At 36.6% G+C, this 21847-nt stretch overlaps 1 protein-coding gene across 1 annotated transcript in view; it reads right to left on the reverse strand.

Annotated features, from left to right (window-relative positions):
• Positions 1-21847, reverse strand: part of LOC127697042 (complement factor H-related protein 2-like) — a 58737-nt gene that overhangs the window by 13587 nt on the left and 23303 nt on the right. The window contains 3 exon segments of the mRNA XM_052199919.1: positions 4802-4972; positions 5390-5557; positions 6762-6832. Of these exon segments, the coding sequence (XP_052055879.1) occupies positions 4802-4972; positions 5390-5557; positions 6762-6832 (410 nt within the window).

Raw genomic sequence — 21847 nt, forward strand, 5'->3', positions numbered from 1 at the left:
TTGCAGTCAATGTAGGGCATGGGCTCTCTTCTGTGGCATGTGCCTGCAGATAAACAAAACATTGGTTGGGCAGTCCCACATGTTCTGTGCAACCATTGCCCGAGCACATCTTGCAGGCAGGACAGATTATAGATGAAGGGTTTTTTGGCTAGGATGTTTTCCATATTTCTGTTTCCATAGCCTACTGAGTACCTTGTGTAGACAAAGAGATTAGAATGTATGGGTGAAAGCTTCAAACCCACATAAGCTTGCCCTCCCTTCACCTCCTTCAGTGAGCTCCTTCAGTGAGCTGAGTGGATGTTTTACTCAGCAATGAGACACTGCTATCAGTTTTTTTTTTTTTATTCTTTGTATTGTTCTCTTTGCTTCTTTTTTTTTTTTAAATATTTTTATTTTCTCTATTCTTTGTTTACATTCCAAATAATTTCCCCTTTCCCGGATCCCCCCTCCCCATATGTCCAATAAACTTTCTTCTCTCCATCCCTTCTCCAATCACCTCCCTCCTTTTTCTCTGTCCTTATAATCCCTTCCACTGCTAGATCGATCCTTTCCAGGATCAGGACCCTCTCCATACTTCTTCATGGGAGTAATTTCTTATGCAAAAGGACTTCTGGGCTAATTAATATCCACTTATCAGAGATTGCATTCCATGTGTATTCTTTTGTGATTGGGTTACCTCACTTAGGATGATATTTTCCAGATCAAACCATTTGACTGCTATCAGTTTTAAGAGAGTGACCTTTAGTTCTACCATCAGTTTGGGTTGTTTAGATATCACCATGGCACTTCCTAGTCCAACAACTCAACAGATATACCCCAGTTCTACCACTGGGGAGACTTGCCTGACTATAAAAAATGTCCAGTTCAGACTCTGTATCCTTCCTTCATTATTAGGAGTCTTCCCTTAGGCTCCTTAATAGAATCCAGGAAGTTTCCACTGCACTGGGTTTCCATATTGCCCTCCTAAATGCCCCTAAATCCCATTGTCTCTCCCCATACTCTCTCCCGCCCTCCATTTCTCCCACACCCACTTGATCCCTATTGCCTCAGTCCTTACCAGCCCCCAGTCTACAAGAATAATCTAGTCTACTTCTGCTTCATAAGTAGATCGATGTTTTCCCTTTAAAACATTCTTTATCTAACCCCTCTGGATCTAAGGATTAGAACTTGTTTATTATTTACTTAATAGCTAATATCCACTTATATGTAAGTTTCTGGGATTGGGTATCTCACATAGAATGTTTATTTTCAAGTACCACTCATTTGCCTGAAAATTTCATGATGTCATTTTTTAACTCTGAATAATACTCCTCTATGTAAATGCAGCCTATTTTTAAAAAATCTAGTCTTCTGTTGAGAAATATCTAGGTTGTTTTCCTTGTCTAGCTATTACGAATAAAGGTGGAATGAATATAGTTGAGGAAGAGTCTTTGTAGTAGGATGTAGCATCTTTTGGGTATATGGCCAAGAGTGGTGTAGCTGGGTCTTGAGGTTGATAGATTCCCAATTTCCTGAGGAACTGTCATATTAATTTCCATAATGGTTGGGCAGGTTTGCATTCCCACCAGAAAAGGAGGAGTGTTACCCTTGCTCCATATCTTTGTCTCCGTGAGCTATCTATCACCTGTGGTATTGATCTTAGGCATTTTGAGCTAAAATGTAAAATGTAATATCAAGTAGTTTTGATTTTCATTTTCCTGATGGCTAAGGATATTGAACATGTTTTAAGTGATTTTCATCCATTTAAAATTTCTCCATTGAGAATTACCTGTTTAGAACTGTACCTCATTTTTAATTAAATTATATGACTTTTGTATCTATTTTATTGACTTCTATATATATTCTCAATATTAGACCTCTATTGGATGTTGATAGCAGTGTTTTCATTTTATAGGTTACCCCTTTCTCTGATTGACAATTGACAGTGTTCTTTGCTTTACAGAAGCATTTCAGTTTCATAAATTCAGTTATTAATTGTTGATTTTAGTGCATGTGATATTGGTGTTTTTTTTTTTTCAGAAAAAGTTCTCCTCTGTCAATGTGTTCAAGGCTATTCCCCAATTTCTCTTCTATCAGGTTCACTGTGTGTGGCTTTATGTGGAGGACTTCAATCTGCTTGGACGTGAGTTCTGTACAGGGTGATCCTTACAGATCTGTTGCCATTCTGCAATGTGCAGACATCCAGTTTCACCATCATCATATGTTGAAGATGCTTTCTTTTTTCCAGATCACAGTCATTTTTTTCAATGCCACTGACCTGAACACTAAATATGTGTTAACTTATTCTTGAATAAAATGATTTTTCAAAGATGAATCCTTGGGAAGTGAGTATATAATTGTCAATTTAAAAATATTTTTATTGATGCTTTGTGAATGTAACATCATGCAACCCAATTCCAGTCTTCTTTCTGTCCCTTAATTTCTGCAGTCTGCTCTTACAACCCCCCCCAAAACCCAAAACAAAAATAAAAAATTGACAAAACAAAAGAATGCATAAAATCATCTTGTCATGGACGCTGTAATATGTCACAATGTGTCCCAGACTATATTCTTTTGCCCACACATATTTATTTGTAAATATTCATTGCAGTGAGTCTTCAGTCTGAATTGAGGCCTCTGATTTCTTCTACATTATCAATACTGGATCCTCACCAGGAATCCTCTGGAATATCCTGTTGTTGCCCTGTGACATGGATATCCTACAGCGTTGGATCTTCAGGCTCAGTCTTTTCCCTTACTCTAGCAGGTCAAAGTTGAGATAGATGTTGGGGTAGGCCAAATGAAATTCTTAAATCTGGATATGGGAGGTAGCTGAGTTGGTCAACCTGCTACCTCTCCTGTACCACCAGGGCAAACTTTCCAATATTATCCTGTCTTACTAACTCACTTAATACTGTACTTGGCAAGGTACAGGGTCAACTCTCCTACTCTCAGTCCTCAGGGCATGATCACCTACATCCTCACTTCCAGATCCAGTTCTACTGTGCAGCCCAGTCAAGGTGCAGGCCTCATTATCCCAAGTGCCGCACCAAGCAGAGGCTGAGAGAGCTCTCCTAACTAATCACATGGAAAGGGTTGGGGAAGTACATCTCCCCCATGTGCACATCACTCTTGGTAGTGACTTTAGCTCTTCTATGCTCATATCCTCAGATGGCTCAATGCCTGCTACCAGGGTGAGCTCAATTGTGATGCCCAGGTGAGGTACAGACCTTGCTTACCCAAGTGCTTTAGCTGGTGGGAGGCAAGTCCAGTCCTCCCACTCTCACAATCACAGGGCCAGATCTCCTGACTGCTCTAGGTTAGGTGGCAAGGGGGTAAGGAATGGAGGAGGACATCACATCCACACTAGGCTGTCTCAGGGCAGACAAGGTGTGGGGCCAGCTCTGCACAGCTCTGACACATTAAAGTGGTCCTAGGTGGCAGACCAGATCAGTACATCTGTAGGTATAATATTATTGTGTAATACATAAAGACTATCTTTTTATTACTTCAGATGCTGATTACTGTGACCCCATATCTGAGTGTAATCCTTATTCTGCAAATTTCCTGTCTAGATGTTTTGTAAACATAGCTCCCCAATTATTTCCTGATTAGTCAATAAAGAAGCTGATCGTTGCCTAATGATTGAGCAGAGGAAACAGTAGGCCTGGACTTCCTCCCAACCAGGGGAGCTGACAGGAGAGAGAGAAAGTGGGAATGACCCACTGGGAGAGTCCAGGATACACCATGAGAAAATGCTCGCAGCAGAGAGAGCCAGATATTACTAAAATGCAAGTATCACAAGGACGTTGGCAGGAAGGTAGCCAGATTAGCTTGGAGGATTAAAATACAGTAATACTTCTCACTTGTGTCCTTAAAGCTTGTTAAATAGATATAATAATCCATTTTAAATTATTTGGGAGCTAGCTGGGTTTGGAGAAAAATAAAACCACACGTTTAAAAGGCTGCTAATAGCTGTCCCCATGATATTTAGTGGTAATATGAACCACAGACATTAGCACAGACCCATGCAAGGCCATCAACCCAGACATGTCCCTCAGTGACAGCATGGGCTGAGATTTCAGAGTGGTCTCAGGTGGCAAGGCTGGCTACTTAAATAGACTGTCCTTTCTACCCTTGCTTCTTGAATTCTACCTTACTTCATAACGTTCAAAATGTTAGATTCTCTTTTTTTCACATTTGTCCACCAAATATTTGTACATTGCTGTGGTTCCTGCTATGGGCAGGGCACATGGCATGGGAAACATTTGGTGTCCTCTGCTTAACTATTATTTGTTTTAAGATACTGTTGAGTTACTTGGGGAAAAGTCTAATGAAAACTGCATAGGACTTTTAAAAATAAAAAGTTGCATAAATATGAAAAGCAGTATGCTTATATAAATCAGCCTAATTAATGGAGACTGTGAAAAGAATATGCAAAATTATGAATGTGAGCAAATATAGAATGAAAGACTACTAAATTGAATTCAGTACATACTTAACAAATAACTACATTAATCATGTAAAAATATATTCTCAAAATGATATATGTGGCTGTTATCACATTTGTTTAATTCTGCATTGTACTTTTATAATTGTTTCAATTCAAATGATACAGTGATTTCAAAGATGACAGTACGACAAATTAAAGAAAAGGTTACTCAATGTTTTGTTGTATCATGACCCAATATCTACTAGGTATTACTTAACTATGTATTTGTTAAGAATTTGCTTCACTTGAAACAATGCAGCATTTTGCCATAGTTAATATGGATGAGGAGGGATATCGTGAGCGTTTGTGATCTCAGAGCATGGTACTTACTGATGCATTTGGCAGGAGGGGACCAGCCATTCTCTGTACATTTAATCATGTCTTGACCATTTGGAAGACTATAGCCATTGTAACAATGGACTTTTACAGACTGACACTGCATATATTTTCTTTGCCAGTATGAAGATTCCCCATTCTCCACATAATGGAAAACACATTGCCCTAAGAACCAGAAAAATAATGAATTAAAAAAGATAAACCCTTTCAGTTTTTGAAAATAAACAGTTAAAATTTGTGTTTATAACTAACCTCTTAATGAACATGCATGACATTCAAAACCAAAGTTAAAGGCAAATGTTTGAAAGAGTAGCATTTATCTTATTGATTATAAATAAAATGTTCAAGTGATAAAGGTATGCCCATATTCCCTATGGTTTGTGTGCATTTCATGAGGAGCTGCTCACAAAGGACAGAACCTAATCTGTTTGCTCTCAAATTCTTCTGTTGGTTTTTATTTTTGCCATGAGAAACATAAATGTAATTATATGTGTGCTCTACTCTTTGCACTCTATAAAACAATTAACCATAATTTAATATAAAGCATTGGCTTACTGAGGCATGGAACTGAAGGCTCCCAACCTTGTTCTGCGCAACGAAGGTAGTCCCAGTATGACTCTGAAGGAGATGAAAACCCGTTGTCACAGTAATAGCTGAACTCCTTTCCTATGGGTACTGGGAAGTAGGGCCTAAGGCTTTCATCATAATATAGACGTCCATATTTGAATTGTGGAAAATCACAAGGTTTCACTAGCAATAAACAAATAAATAAAACAAACAGAAAAACAGTCATATCATGAAATACTTGATCAGGAGATTACTTTCTATTAATTGAAAGGACTACATGAGAAGGCAGCAGGCATCTATGATGAAGAAACATAAATTCAAAAAACTGAGGTTTATGAGGAGGTGTTTCTTCCAGAAGTCATGGTATATCATACAGCTCACCAGAGAAGTGGGTTAGAGATATTTCTTAATATCTAATATGGTAAATGCTTCTTTACAATTTGAATTGGGACTGAAATCTAATATAATCATATTACATTCAACATATTACATCATGTTGAAATATTCTTCTATACTCATATTGACATGCTGTATTATTCATTGTATTATCAAATTATGTAAAAGTTTTGTTAAAGTTTTCCTTTTAATTTTTTTTTGAATAAAATTAAGTACTTTCAATATCAGAGCAGCATTAATTTTTCTATGAGGAATGACTCTATTTCAGAGACCCTCACAAAATATATTAAAAGAACCCAAACAAATATCAACAAGAGCACCAAACTTCCTGCAGTTTCCTTGTTTATTTAATTTTTATAAGTGAAAGTGATTTTAAAGGATTTTTGTTCACTTACTACATTGTTTATAATTTTAATTTTTTCCTAAGTGTTCTTCTTTAGCAAATTTGAGAATTATATTTTTATAGAACATCCATAATCAAGTAGTTCACTAAGATTTATTTCTGAGGGGCATCAAAATGAGACAGAATTTAAGTAGGAATGTCATTATCAGCACAGTCCTCCAGCTCTGAGCTTATCTTCCTTCTCATGTGGGTACAGGCAAGTCTGTCTTTGTCCATTTCATTGGCAGTTCCTCAAAACTGACTTAATATTCCTTAAAGTGCAGCATCAGTATTTGTGGTGAGTGTGTAAAACAGCCACACTTGAAATTACACTTTTTTTTAGATGTAATCATGGTCTTTTCAACAGAGATGGTTGGTGTACCACTTGTTGATTAAGGCTACTCACAACATTGATCAATATATTTACTAATTTTTAAAACCACTGTAAAAATTACTCAAACAGCTCAGTTTTTTTTTTAACTAGCCCAGAACCCTTAAGTTTTCATTGGCAAATTTTATCTATCTACAAATTCAGCATGGCACAAAAACTCAGTTTGTGAACGGTCTCCTAATGCAGATTCATGATCATCATTCTCTGTATTGTTTTACTTGTAAATTTATCCTGTGTTTTCCACCAGACAGTAAACCATCTGGTGAAGGAAATGAGTAAGCGAACAGATCTGAGAAGAGAGCACTACACATTTTAAGATGAAAAGTTTTGTAATGAACTTTCAGGGGGATTAGTTTTCTTTATTTTATCCAGGGAAATACCAGAAATTCTAGTCTGAAGCAACTCAAATTCATATATATTCAGGCTGCCATCAGTACTGATATATTTGGACAGATGTGTTTTGAGAAACCAACCAAATAAGATAGGAGGGACACTTTACCACACTGATTCCACATCACAATTGTAAATGTACTCAAAAGAGTTCAGATATATTTGGAAAAAAACTATATGTAGAAACTCAACAATAATGCGGTTTGAGACCCATTGCTCTACACAGATTCCACACTTAAAATTGTAAATTTGTCCCAATTGCTTTGTCAGGGTATAATTACATCTGGGGAAGGAGCTTAATTCTATTACTAAGATGCATTGCAATGATGTTGAACAAACTTCTAAATATATGAATTAACATTGGCAAAAGTAATCAGAGAAGCCTCTCTTTTCCAGGAAACTATGAAGGAAGTAGAGCTTTACTAACACACAAAGTGCTGAGGGCAACAAGCCGGTGGACAGTGGATTCTTTCCTCTCTGTTTCCACATTCAGGTCCACTGTTTCCAGCTCCCAGTCTCATCTGTGGCCCTGCAGCAGAAATTCCGCTTAGGTCCCCCTTTCTTCCCTTTCCTCTCTGCCCCCAGTGGCTCAAAAACAGAAAACCACTGGAGATAACAGATGGAGAAACAAATGGACCTAACAGATATTTACAGAAGATTTAACCTAAACACAAAAGAATATACCTTTTCATTCCATCTATACTAGCCATATCCTCAGTCACAAAGCATGTCTCAACAGAAAGAAGAATATAGAAATAGCCCATTGCATCCTATCAAACTGTTTCAGATTTAACTTGGATTTCAACAATAACAGAAAGCTGACAAACTGATGAAAATGGAGCAAGTATCTACTGAATGACTGCTGGATCAAGGCCGATGTAATGAAATAAAAAATAGTATTCCTAAAATTCAATGAAAATGAATATACAGTCTACCCAACTTATGGAATACATGAAAGCAGTTGCAATAGGAAAGGTCAAAGCACCAAGTGCCTACACACACACACATACACACCAAAGAAATAAACAAAAATCTCCCCTAACAGGTTTCCTCCTAGAAACTTAACTAGTGGGCTAAAAGTTCTAGAACAAAAGAAGCAAGTCATCTAAAAATACTGGGCAGGAAAAATCAAACTGAGGGCTGAGATTAATAAAATAAATATTCAGAGAGTAATATGAAGACTCTATGAAGCAGTGAGTTGATTATTTGAGAATGCCAACAGGGTAGAGAAACCATTATTCAAACTAACTAAAAGACAGAGGGACATATTAAAATTAGTATAAGCAGAAATGAAAAGGGATCATAACAAAATACATTGAAGAAATCCAAAGAATCATTAGGACATGCTTTAAAACATGTACTTTATATAATTGGAAAATCCAGCAGAAATGGAGAAGTTCAACATCAGATAATCTGTTAAATAGAACCATAACTCCTAGTGAAATAGAACCCTTCTAAAGTAAAAAAAATCAGATGGTTTTACTGCTGAATTCTACCAGAATTAAAAAAAGAGTTAATGTCAAACGTTCCCAAATTATTTCCCAAAATAGAACCAGATGGAACATTGCCATGTTCATTTTAAGTGGGCATGGGCACCCTGATATCCAAACCACACAAGGACTTAACAAAGAAACAGAATTACAACCCAATTTCCCTCTTGAAAATAGAATAAAACATAATCAATAAAATACAAACAGAATTTAAGAACATATCAAAAAGATCATTCACCATGATCATGAAAGCTTCATATCAGTGATGTATACTGGTTTAACATACAATGGTTTCACAATGTAACCCACAGTATAAACAAAATGAAAGTAAAACGCTACTCATTGGATACTGAAAAATTCTTTGGGAAGTCCAACAGCTCTTTATGATTAAAGTCTAAGAGTGATTAAGGATACATGTGACCTACCTTAAGGTAGCAAAGATAATTTTCAGCAGGCCTATACACAACATCAAATTTAATACAGAGAAATAAAAATAAATTCTTCTAAAATAGGGAACAAGGACAGAAAAAAATCCATTCTTTTCATATCTATTCAATATTGTACTTGAAGTCTTAGGTAAACAGTAAGACAACTGAAGGAGATAAAGGGGATGCAATTTGGAAAGGATGTTGTATATATTTTTTATTTGCAGATGATAAGGAAATAAATGTAAGTGGCCTTAAGAATTCTACCAAAGAACTCCTATAGCTGAGAAGTATTGTAGCTAGATACTGTAAAGTAGCTGGACACAAGTATAGAACAAAAATCAGTAGCCCTCATATATACAAATGAAAATAGTCTGAGAAAGAAATAAAGAAAACATCTTTTATAATGGTCCCAAAATAATATAAAGTATCTACAGGTAAATCTATCCAAGCAGGTAAAAGTCTTGTATAGTTTAACTTCAGTCTTCAAAGAAGATATGAGAAGATGGAAAGATTCACCGTGCTCACATTAGTGGGATTAGTATGGTAAAGATAGCCATCCTACCAAGAGCAATATACAGATAATACAATCTCCATCAAAATTCCAAAACAAGTCATTACGGACCTTGAAGAACAACATTCAACTTTATATGAAACAATCCATCAAACAAACAAACAAACAAAAAAACCAAAATAAGCGGTAACAATTCTGTAGAATAAAAGAACTTCCAGAAGTATTAGTCTCCCTGATTTGATGCTGTGCTAAAGAGCTATACTAATTAAAACAATATGATTCTGGCATAAAAATTGACAGATTGGAGCCTGTGTGCCTCCCGGGAGGTTTACAGTAACCAAAGATACAGATCATAATCTCGCCCAAATACCCACTGCAGCTGGGACATCCACAGAGCCCAGCTGAGGTAAGACATACCCCACTTCCCACTCTCCACTTTCCTTCTAGTCTGCTTCTCTACATGGTCCAGATCAGCAAGTTAATATCCTACCATACCTTACAGCCTATTTGCCTCCCAGAAAGTCTGCAGTAAACAAGGGCATAGGAGGTTCTCAGTAACAAGGGATACAGCCTGCCTGTCTCCCAGGATGTCCACAGTAACTAGGGAGACAGGTAAAAATTTTTCCCAATTACTCACTCCAGCTGGGACAACAATTGAGCCCATTTGACATAGGACCTATCTGTCCTTGTGGGCTTCACCTCCCTTCTGGTCCTCTTCTCTACTCCGGCCAGATTAGTGGCCTGATATCCTCCCACACCCTATAGTCTGTCTACCTCCCAGAAGGTATGCAATAACCAGGGGGCACAAGAGGTTCACAGGATCCAGGGACCCAGGAGGCCTGGTCTAACCAGAGACAGCACTGCCTACCTCCAAGGAGCCTGGCTCTAACCAGGTTACAGAGCTCTATCAGCATCCAAGGAGGCAGGCTTTAGTCAGAGACACCCAGACTAGTTAACACCAGAGAAAACCAGATGGCAAGGGGTAAGTACAAAATAAGAGACAGAGACCAATGCAATTCAGCACCATCAGAACCTAGTTCTCCTACCACAGCATGCCCTGGATATCCTAACATACCTGAAAAGCAAAATAATGATCTAAAATACCATCTTATGAAGATGATTGAGGCCTTTAAGAAGGATATAAAAGAAAGACAAGAAAACATAGGCAAACAGGTAGAACAAACCAGTACCCTCAGAGCTCCCGGGGACTAAATCACCAACCAAAGAGTGCACATGGATCCAACTGCATATATAGCAGAGAATGGCCTTGTTGTACTTCAAAGGGAGGAGAGACCCTTGGTCCTGAGAAAGCTTAATGCCCCAGCATAGGGGAATGCCAGGACAGGGAAGCAGATGTGGGTGGGTTAGTGAGCAGGGGGATGGGAGATAGGATAGGATAGGATAGGATAGGATAGGATAGGATAGGATAGGATAGGATAGGATAGGGCAGGGCAGAGCAGGACAGGACAGGATAGGATAGGATAGGGGGTTTTTGGAGAGGAAACCATGATAAGGGATAACATTTGAAATGTAAATAAAGAAAATATCTAATAAAAAAGAAAGAAATTCACCAAAAAAATAGCTCCCCAAAGAAGAAACAAATAAATCCTTTAACAGAATACAGGAAAAAACAATCAAGCAGGCGAATAAATTGAACAAAATAGTCCAAGAGCTAAAAATATAAATAGAGAGAAAGAAGAAAACACAAATGGAGGCAACCATGGAGATGGACAACTGAGGAAAGAGAGCAGAAGCTGCAGATACAAGCATCAGCAACAGAATACAAGAGATAGAAGAGAATCTCTGGCATAGAAGATACCATAGCAAATATTGATATGTTGATCAAAGAAAATACAAAGTGCAAAAGATTCTAGCCCAAAATATCTTGGAAATTCAGGACACAATGAAAAGATAAAAATCTAAGAATAATAGGAATAGAAATGGGTAAAGACTTCTAGCTCAAAGGGCCAAAAACCATCTTCAACAAGATCACAAAATAAAACTTCTGTAACCTAAAGAAAGAGATCCCATAAAGGTACAAGAAGTCTTCAGAACACCAATTAAATTGGACCAGAAAAGAAAATCCTCTCGTCACATAATAATCAAAACACTAAATACAGAGAACAAAAAAGGAATATTAAAAGCTACAAGAGAAAAAGGCCATGAGACTTCACAACAGAGGCTCTAAAAGTGAGAAGACACCTGACAGATGTCAGGCAGACACTAAGAAAACACAAATGCCAGCCCAGGCTATTATCCAGCAAAACTTTCTGTCATCATACATGGAGAAACCAAGATATTCCATGACAAAACCAAATTTAAACAGTATCTTTCTAATAAACCAGCCTTATAGAGGACACTTCAAGGAAATCTCCAATGCAAAGAGGGTAACTACACTCAAGAAAACACAAGAAATTAAACATTGCACAACACATCCAAAAGAAGAGAATCATACACACACAATACCACCTCCAGCAACAAAAATAACTGAAACTAACTATCATCTGCTTTAATATCTTTCAACATCAATGGACTCAGTTCCTCACTAAAAAAATCACAGGCTTCTAGACTGGATATATAAACAGGATACAGCATTATGCTGCACACAAGCAACACACCTCAGTGACAAAGACAGACTCTACCTCAGGGTAAAAGGCTGAAAAAAGTTTTCCAAGAAATTGGTCCCAAGGAACAAGTTGGAATTGCCATTCTAATATCCAATAAAATAGACTTTCAACCAAAATTTATCAACTGAGTTGGGGAAGGACAATTCATATTCATCAAAGGAAAAATTCACCAAGAAGTCTCAATTCTGAGCATCTATAGTACAAATGCAAGGGCACTCATATTTGTAAAAGAAACATTACTAAATGTAAAAACACACATTGAACCTCACATAATAATAGTGGGAGATTTCAACACCACTCTCTCACCAATGGACAGAAACATTGAAATATCGAAACAATTGAAATAGAAACTAAACAGAGATATGGTGAAACTAACACGTTATGAATCAATTATATTTAACAGATATCTACAAAATATTTCACCCTAAAACAAGAGAATATATCTTCTTCTCAGCACCGCATGAAACCTTCTCCAAAACTGACCTCATAATCAGACACAAAACAAGCTTTAACAAATAGAAGAAGATTGAAATAATCCCATGCATTCTATCAAATCATCATGGACTAAGGGTAGGCTTCAATAACAGCAAAAACAACAGAAAGCCCACATACTCATGGTAACTGAATAACTCTTTACAAAATGATAACTTGTCATGAAAGAAATCAAAGTCTTTGTACATTCTATGAAAATGAAGACAGATCTTACCCAAATTTATGGAACACAATGAAAGCAGTTTTAAGAGGAAAATTCATAGCCTGAAGTGACTTCATAAAGAAGTTGGAGAGATCCTATACAAGCAACTTGATAGTGCACCTGAAAGCTCTAGAACAGAAAGAAGAAAACATAAGAGGAATAGTTGGCAGTAAATAGTCAATCTCAGGGCTGAAATCGCCCACTTAGAAACAAAGAAAATGACAGAAAGAATCAACAAAACCAAGAGCTAGTTCTTTAAGAAAAATCAAACCAAACTAATTAAAGGGCACAGAGAGAGTAAACAAATTAACAAAATCAGAAATGTAAATGGAGACATAACAGAAACTGAGGAAATTAAAAAAAATCATCAGAACCTACTACAAAATCCTATACTCTACAAAACTGGAAAATAGAAATAATGATTAACAACTTCCCAAACAAAAAAGCCCAAGGATAGATAGTTTTAGTGCAGAATTCTATCAAGCCTTCAAAGAAGAGCTAATACCAATACTCCTCAAACTATTCCACAAAATAGAAACAGAAGGAATACTATGTAATTCATTCTATGAAGCCACAGTTAAGCTGACTCATAAACCACACAAATAAACAACAAAGAAAAAGAACACAGCACACCCAAACTTGGCCAAGGCAATAGGTTCATTTCTACAAATTGACATCAAGATCCTATCACTGAAGAAAATACCCACACAACTCATTGAACATGGAGAGGTCAATCTGGTGCCTACATAAAGCTGTCATTCCTATATTCTAGTGCCTTTAGTAAGGGAAAGTACCCTACAGGCTACCAAAACAGAAATATATAAATGAGGCCAGCCATAAAAATCTTTGATCTACAATGCTGCCCTGCCTGCCTGAAAAATATGCTAGGGTAATAGAGGCACAGTTCTTGTGTGAATAAACAACAAATGTCTCATTTGACTTAATGTCCATTCCATGAGATGGAACCCATGACCAGCACTGCTTCAGGGACCAAAAACCTAGACACTAGATAGTCCAGAGAGCTAGGATAAAACAAAACATCTTGTCTTAAAAAGTAAGTAGAGGTAACATGACCTATGATATTCTGTTATACAAATAGAACAGTACCTTCTTCAGTAACCATCATAGAGTACTCCTTCTACACCTTATTTGAAGAATTAAATAGAGGCACACAGACATTATGTAGAGAGAGGGAGGAGAAAAGAAGGAAAAGGGAAAATTGGGGAGAAGCTGAAGGCCCAGCTTTAAATGAGATATCTCCATCAAATCCCTCCCCTCAGACCTCAAAGGACCCAGAAAAAGGAGACACAGAAAGAGTGTAAGGATAAGGGTGGATAGAGAACAGCAGGAGAACAAGGTCCCTTAAATCAACTGAGTTAATCTCATATGAAGTTACAGAGCACGAAGCAGCATGTATAGGACCTGACTGTGTCTGTATCAGGTCGCCTGCACACACATTAAAGCTCTCTTATTATTATTTTTGTGAATTATTTTTGTGAATGAGTGGTTCTCTGAGTTTGGTGCCAGGTCCTAGACTTTATTCTTATGTTGGTTAGCCTTACCCAATGTGATCATGATGTTTGTTTTACCTTATTATATTTTATTTGGTTCTGATTTGTCTTTGGCTGTGATGACATGTCTTCTTTGTGTCTAGTTAGAGAGGAAGTTGGGCACAACAAGGAGGAATAGAGGTAAGAGAAACTGTAATCAATATATATTGTATAAGAAATGAATCTATATTCAATAAAATGGAAAGATTCCATTGTAAGATATAGATAGGTGATGATAGATAGATAGATAGATATATAGATAGATAGACAGACAGATATATGATAGGTAAAGTGAAAGATAGGTAGACATACAGCAAGACTGATAGCAAAACATCATCAAATTGGCTTCAGAGAAAAACTGCAAGAACTAGATATAGCCAGCTGGAGTTCTAAAGGGCACAGCAGTGTCCCATTGTATGAAGATTCCAAGTAAAAACCAAAACTTATGGACAGATAGCATCATTAAATTTTCTTGCAGAGATCCAACAGAAATTGAGGAATCATATCTAAGGCAGCCAGCTGGATTTCGCATTTGGATTCCCAATAAAAGTAGAGAAAACAAGCAAAAAGCAGCCATGGAAAACCAACCAGAAATCCAAGTTTACTGTTTTTATTTTTCCAGCCAATTTGGACTGGATGTTGACAGCACCAAAATTGTTCCTATGATCTCCATCCATTGCTCTTTGTTCTATTTTTTTAGAAACATCATCAAAGGGAACCATCAAAGTGAAAGTCCAGTTATTTGCCATAAATTAGCTGTCCTAGTGGACTAACACTGGATATAGTGAGCACCTCAAATAATGTTCTGCTGTCTGTCATCTATTTATTTACCTTTTACTTGATACTGATTCTTCTACTTTTGCTGCTATATAGTTAGTAAACTCACTCATTCAAAAGAAAAATTAAGACTCTTGTGGGTCATTTTCTAGACTGTACAGAATACCCATCAAATTCCATTTTCAAGTAATGCTATACAAACTGAGCAGGATATATTTAGAGAAACATACACACACTTACATATATATGTTTATATACATATATAAAATATATAATATGAATATATTTATACAAATATACATATATTCATTGCACATGTGTATATATGAATTCATATATACACATGTGCAATGAATATATGTATATTTATGTATGTATGAATACATAAATATGTGTACAGTTGTACATACGTATGTACATACATTATGTACATATGTATGTATGTATGAATGTATGTATGTATATGAGATGTACAGATGCAGATGCTTACAGCCAAACATGGGACAGAGGTCAAGAATACCTATGGAAGAGATAGGGGAAGGACTGAAGGCCATGACAATGGCAACCCCACAGGAAGACCAACAGTATCAACTAGCCTGGACCCATGGGAGCTCCCAGAGATTGAGCTACCAAACAAAGAGCATACAGGGGATGGTGCAAGGTCTCAGGTACATGTGCAGCAGAACGCTGCCTAGTCTGACCTCATAGGAGAGGATATGCTTAATCCTGCATACACCAGGGTCAGAGTATTCCTGAGGGAGGTTACCCTCTCAGAGGCAAAGGGGAGGAGTGATGGGGAGCAACTCTGTGAGGGGAGTCTGAAAAGGGGGGCAGCTTTGGTTATGTTAAAAAAAATACTGCCAAAGAGGGGACCATTGTAGGATGGTTTAATCCTGTGTTTGACTAAATCCAAATGAATTGAGAATAAATTATCTTCTGAGCATAAAAATCCATATATACTTATGTATTATATATTTATATTATATTTACATAATCTATACTATTTATTGTATATAATATGATATACCATTATTTATATTACATATAATATAATACATAATATCTATATTATAGTTATATTGTATACTTATATATAATAATTATTTATAAATATTTATGTATAATATATTATATATATCTCCTAAAAAACCATGACAAGCTTAAGAACAAGGAGAAGTATAAAGGACAGTTTTAAAGGAAGCAAAATGGGAGAAATATAATTATGCTGTAATCTTACAATCTGAAAGTACAAAAAGTTGAGAGCCCACCTTTTTCTTTGATAGTATAGAATTTTCTCTCATTGGGTAACTGTTACATATACAAATATGTAAACATATAAAACTAATAGAGAATCAGTGGGAAAAAAGCAATAAGTCAGAGAAAAAGATGGGGTACTTGGAACAATTTGGAAAGAAGAAAAAAAATGAGAAATGTAATTATATTATAATCTCAAAAATTACTGAAAAAATATTGAGAGCAAACATTTTTTCTATGACAGGATGACCTTTTCTCTCATTACGTGACTGCTTTCTCATGATTACCATCAAAATGAAATATTATAACACAATAAAATGTGTTTAAATCTCTGTAATTAGAGTACAAAATTTCTTACAAAATTTGAGAGTATAAATTTAGTTCCTATCTTTTTCGCTTATTTGAGAACAGAAGAGCTACATAAATAATCCCTTACTGTATGGAAACACATTGTAGCCAACAAATGGCAAAATAAAGACTTCCTGATGTGGCGGGCAGTGGTGGTGCATGCCTTTAATCCCAGCACCTGGGAGGCAGATGCAGGCAGATTTCTGAGTTTGAGGCCAGCCCGGTCTACAGAGTGAGTTCCAGGACAGCCAGGGCTACACAGAGAAACTCTGTCTCGAAAAACAAAAACAAAAACAAAAACAAAAAAGACTTCCTGACACCAAAGTCAAGCACAGACACTAAATTCCAGAACACTACTCCCTGTTTAAAGCATTGTTTGTGATATCATGGACACAGTAGAGTTGTCAAACACTGAGGGACATATATATATATATAAAACACCATATTTGAAATGAAATACACACACACACACACACACACACACATATGTATATATGTGTTAAAGTTATTTTTTTCCTTACTTTTTAACTTGTATCCCCTTAGGCTCTGATAAGGCTAAATGTAAGTAAATGACCCAAACAATCGTTTTGTTGTTTTTTTCTTTAATATTTCTTTTATTACATATTTTCTTTATTTATATTTCAAAATCCTGGTAAAACACACAGTGGTAACACAGAGATAACAATCCTACTCTGCTTTCTATATTCATTGAAGAGACCAGAAAATGGCAAATTGTTGACATTTTGTCAATTTACATACAAAATAACAATAATTTTTGTTGGCATATTAAAAGAGATTTTTATATGAGGAATGATAATTTGGTTGTAATGAGAAAATTAATCATTTTAGTGACTTTGAAGTTAATGTTATCTAATCTGTAAAAATAAAATCAGTCCCACACAGACTCAGAGATTTAGTGTCTGTTGAGAGTTTTGTCATGGTTTGTGTCATTGTTTAATTTACAATAAAATTAATTTTGTTTTTTTAAAGTTTTTTATTTTCTATATTCTTTGTTTACATTCTAAAAGCTTTTCCCTTTCCCAGTCCCCCCCCCCCCCCATATGTCCCATAAGTCCTCTTCTCTCCATCCATTCTCCTATCTTTACCCCTCCCTTTTCTCTGTCCTGGTACTCCCCTACAATGCTGGATCAAGCCTTTCCAGGATTAGGGCCCTCTTCTTCCTTCTTCATGGGAATCATTTGATATGCTAATTGTATCGTCAGTATTCAGAGCTTCAGGGTTAATTAATATCCACTTATCAATGATTGCATTTCATGTGTATTCTTTTGTGATTGCGTTACCTCACTTAGGATGATATTTTCCAGTTCCAATCATTTGCCTAAAAAATTCATGAATTCATTGTTTTTAATTGCTGAATAGTACTTTATTGTGTATATATACCATGTTTTCTGTGTCCATTCCTCCACTGAGGGATATCTGGGTTAATATGAATTTTTGATATCTGGGTTAAAATTAATTTTGAATTTCATCTCATTACATTTATTATTTACACATTTGAAAAGAGATTCTCTTTTTTTTTCTCTCCAAATTGTATATAGAAGAAAATGAGATTTTGAGTTTAGAGGGCAGAGAAGAACCCATTTTATTCAATTTTTCTCTTTAATTGGTTATCAGTAACTAGATAAAGCAATTGGTTTTCATCATTCAAAAATGTTTTCTACTTTTTCATCTAAAACATTGTTCTATTCTATTTTCTATTTCAAGTATTTTAAAATTAAATTAAAATAAATTAAAAAATCCTCAAATACAAAGCAGGATGTGGATGCTTTACCTCTGTCTCTGCTCACCTTCTGTTCCTTCCCCGCACAGCATTTAGCTGTGACCCTCCTGGCTGGCAACCCCCACTCTTCCCCTGGCGTTATCTCCGGCCTATTCAAGCTGCAACATACCTGGCCTACAGCCTCCACCCTTCCCCTGGCGTTATCTCCGGCCCTTGTTCCATTGGGAACAATACAGCCACTTTCACCTTAACTACCAGGGCCTCCTCAGTGCAGTTTCACCTGGAGACCAGCAGAAAACTGCGGGACTAGAAGCAGGCAACCCGCCGAGAAGAAGATCCAAGGAATTCGCGGCCATTTGGGGGGCAGGGTGGTTTTTCCAAAGACTATAAATATTGGCTAAATATTAGTAAAGTCAGTCTCTATGGGCAACTGTCCTCTTGACTCATTTCTCTTTCGCCCCCTTCCTGTTACCCTCAGAATTCTCTTCCAGGTAATCCGGTTCGCATGTGGCCGCGGGTGACAACAACCTTCACCTTCGCAGTAGAGAACCATGAGGTTAGGAGGACATTGGCTAAGAGCAACAGGCCACAGAAGGCCATCTTCTAAAGCCCAGAGCATGCCACCTGCAGTGGTGCTTCTGGGAACACGGTCATTAACAGTGCATGATGCTGAGTTTCAGTGTATTACTGGCAGCCATTTGGTGAATTTCAAAGGTCACAAGGGAGGAGCAAACCAAATCTCCAGTGTGGTTGCACTAGTTGGCAATACTGGTAAAACTGAATGATACTCCCCTCTTCTTATGCCCTCACCCCAGCCTTTATTTATTTATTGTTATTCTTGTGGTCATTACTTCTTGCTCTTCTGACAGAACATGACAAAAGCTCAAAGTTATTTTGATTTACATTCTTTAGTTGATAGGGCTCACAAACCTTGCTTGAGATATTCTTTAAACATCATTTTTTTTCTTCTTTTCTGAACTCTACACAGATCACAGAACCATTTTTTTAATCGATCTTTTGTTTTTGTCTTATCGATTTTTTTTTAGTTCTTTATATATTCCGGGTATGAATCTTCTGTCACATGAATAAAGATGACAAAGATCCTACTCCTAATTTATAGGCTTTCTTTTCACCCCACTGTTTCTTTAACTGTATAGAAACTTTTAGGATTTAGAAGTCCCACTTGACAAGAGTTGGCTTTAATTATTGTGCAAATGGACTTCAATTCCGGAAGTCTCTATAGCTTAATTCTTCTGCATGTGGACATTTAGTTTTCTCACCTTTGTTGAAGATGCTTTCTTTTCATGAGGATGTGTTTTTATAACTTTGTTAAATATCAGTTGGTTGAAGTTAATTGTACTTATGTCTGGATTTGTGGTTTTATTCCATTAGTCTGTGTCTGTTTTTGTGCCTATAATGTAATCTTTTTATTTCTTTTACTCTGTAACTTGTCTTAGGATCTGAAATCATAATCCCTACAGTATTGTTGGCTTTGCTCAAGAATATTGGGTATTTAGGTTCTTTTGTGAAATCTAGGAGAGTTTTTAGTTTTTATTTCTGTAAAAATTGACATTGTGATTTTGAATGGAATTTCCTTGAGTGTATAAATGGCCATTCTCAAAGTGTTAATTCTACCAATTAAAAACCATAGATGTTTTTCCCTTTCCTAGTGCTTTTCTCTGTTATTTTCTTCAGAGGTTTAAAATTTTCATAGTAGATATTCTTCACTGCATTGCCTAGGTTTATTCCTAGATATTTTGTTTTGTTTGAAGCTACTGTGATTGGGAGAGTATCTGATCTCTTTATTTTCCTTCTTTGTATGCTTGTTATTACATACCCCATTTTTCCTATATTCTTTGTTTACATGCCAAATGATTTCCCCTTTCCCATTTCCCCCTCCCCATATGTCCCATAAGCCTTCTTCTCTCCACCCATACTCCAATTACCCCCTTCCCTTTTCTCTGTCCTGGCAATCCCCTACAATGCTAGATCAAGCCACTCCAGGATCAGAACTCTCTCCTTACTTCTTCATGGGAGTCATTTGTTATGCTAATTGTACCTTGGGCATTCAGAGCTTCTGGGCTAATTAATATCCACTTATCAGAGACTGCATTCCATGTGTATTATTTTGTGATTGGGTTACCTCACTTAGGATGATATTTTCCAGTTCCAACAACCATTTGCCTAAAATTTTCATGAATTCATTGTTTTTAATTGCTGAGTAGTATTCCATTGTGTAAATATACCACATTTTCTGTATCCATTCCTCCACTGAGGAACATGTGGGTTCTTTCCAGCGTCTGGTTATAATAAATAAGGCTGATATGAACATAATGGAGCATGTGTCCTTATTGCATGCTGAGGAATCCTTTGGGTATATGCCCAGGAAAGGTATAGCAGGGTCCTCCGGAAGTGTCATGTTCAGTTTTCTGAGGAACCGCCAGATTGATTTACATAGTGGTTGTACCATCTTGCAATTCCACCAGCAGTGGAGGAGTGTTCCTCTTTCTCCACATCCTCACAAACACCTGCTGTCTCCTGAGTTTTTAACCTTAGCCATTCTGACTGGTGTGAGGTGAAATCTCAGGGTTGTTTTGATTTGCATTTCCTTAATTACTAATGATATTGAGCATTTCTTAAGGTGCTTCTCAGCCATCTGGATTTCTTCAGGTGAAAATTCTTTGTTAGATCTGTACCCCATTTTTTAATAGGGTTATTTGGTTCCCTGGGGGTCTAACTTCTTGAGTTCTTTGTATATATTGGATATTAATCCTCTCTCAGATGTAGGGTTGGTGAAGATCTTTTCCCAATTTGTTGGTTGCCATTTTGTCCTTTTGACAGTGTCCTTTGCCTTACAGAAACTTTGTAATTTTATGAGGTCCCATTTGTCAATTCTTGATCTTAGAACATAAGCTATTGGTGTTCTATTCAGAAACTTTTCCCCTGTGCCCATGTCCTCAAGGGTTTTCCCCTGTTTCTGTTCTTTTAGTTTCAGTGTGTCTGGTTTTACATGGAGGTCTAACTAGAGCAATTAGACAACATAAGGAGGTCAAAGGGATACAAATTGGAAAGGAAGAAGTCAAATTATCACTATTTGCAGATGATATGATAGTATACTTAAGTGATCCATAAAACTCCACCAGACAACTCCTACAGCTGATAAACAACTTCAGCAAAGTGGCTGGTTACAAAATCAACTCAAGCAAATCAGTTGCCTTCCTATACTCAAAGGATAAACAGGCTGAGAAAGAAGTTAGGGAAATGACACCCTTCACAATAGCCACAAACAATATAAAGTATCTTGGTGTGACTCTAACCAAACAAGTGAAAGATCTATATGACAAGAACTTCAGGTCTCTGAAGAAGGAAATCGAAGAAGACCTCAGAAAATGGAAAAATCTTCCATACTCCTGGATCGGCAGGATTAATATAGTTAAAATGACCATCTTGCCAAAAGCAATCTACAGATTCAACGTAATCCCCATCAAAATTCC

Source organism: Apodemus sylvaticus, chromosome 12, assembly GCF_947179515.1.
Source record: "Apodemus sylvaticus chromosome 12, mApoSyl1.1, whole genome shotgun sequence".
Lineage (NCBI taxonomy): Eukaryota > Metazoa > Chordata > Mammalia > Rodentia > Muridae > Apodemus > Apodemus sylvaticus.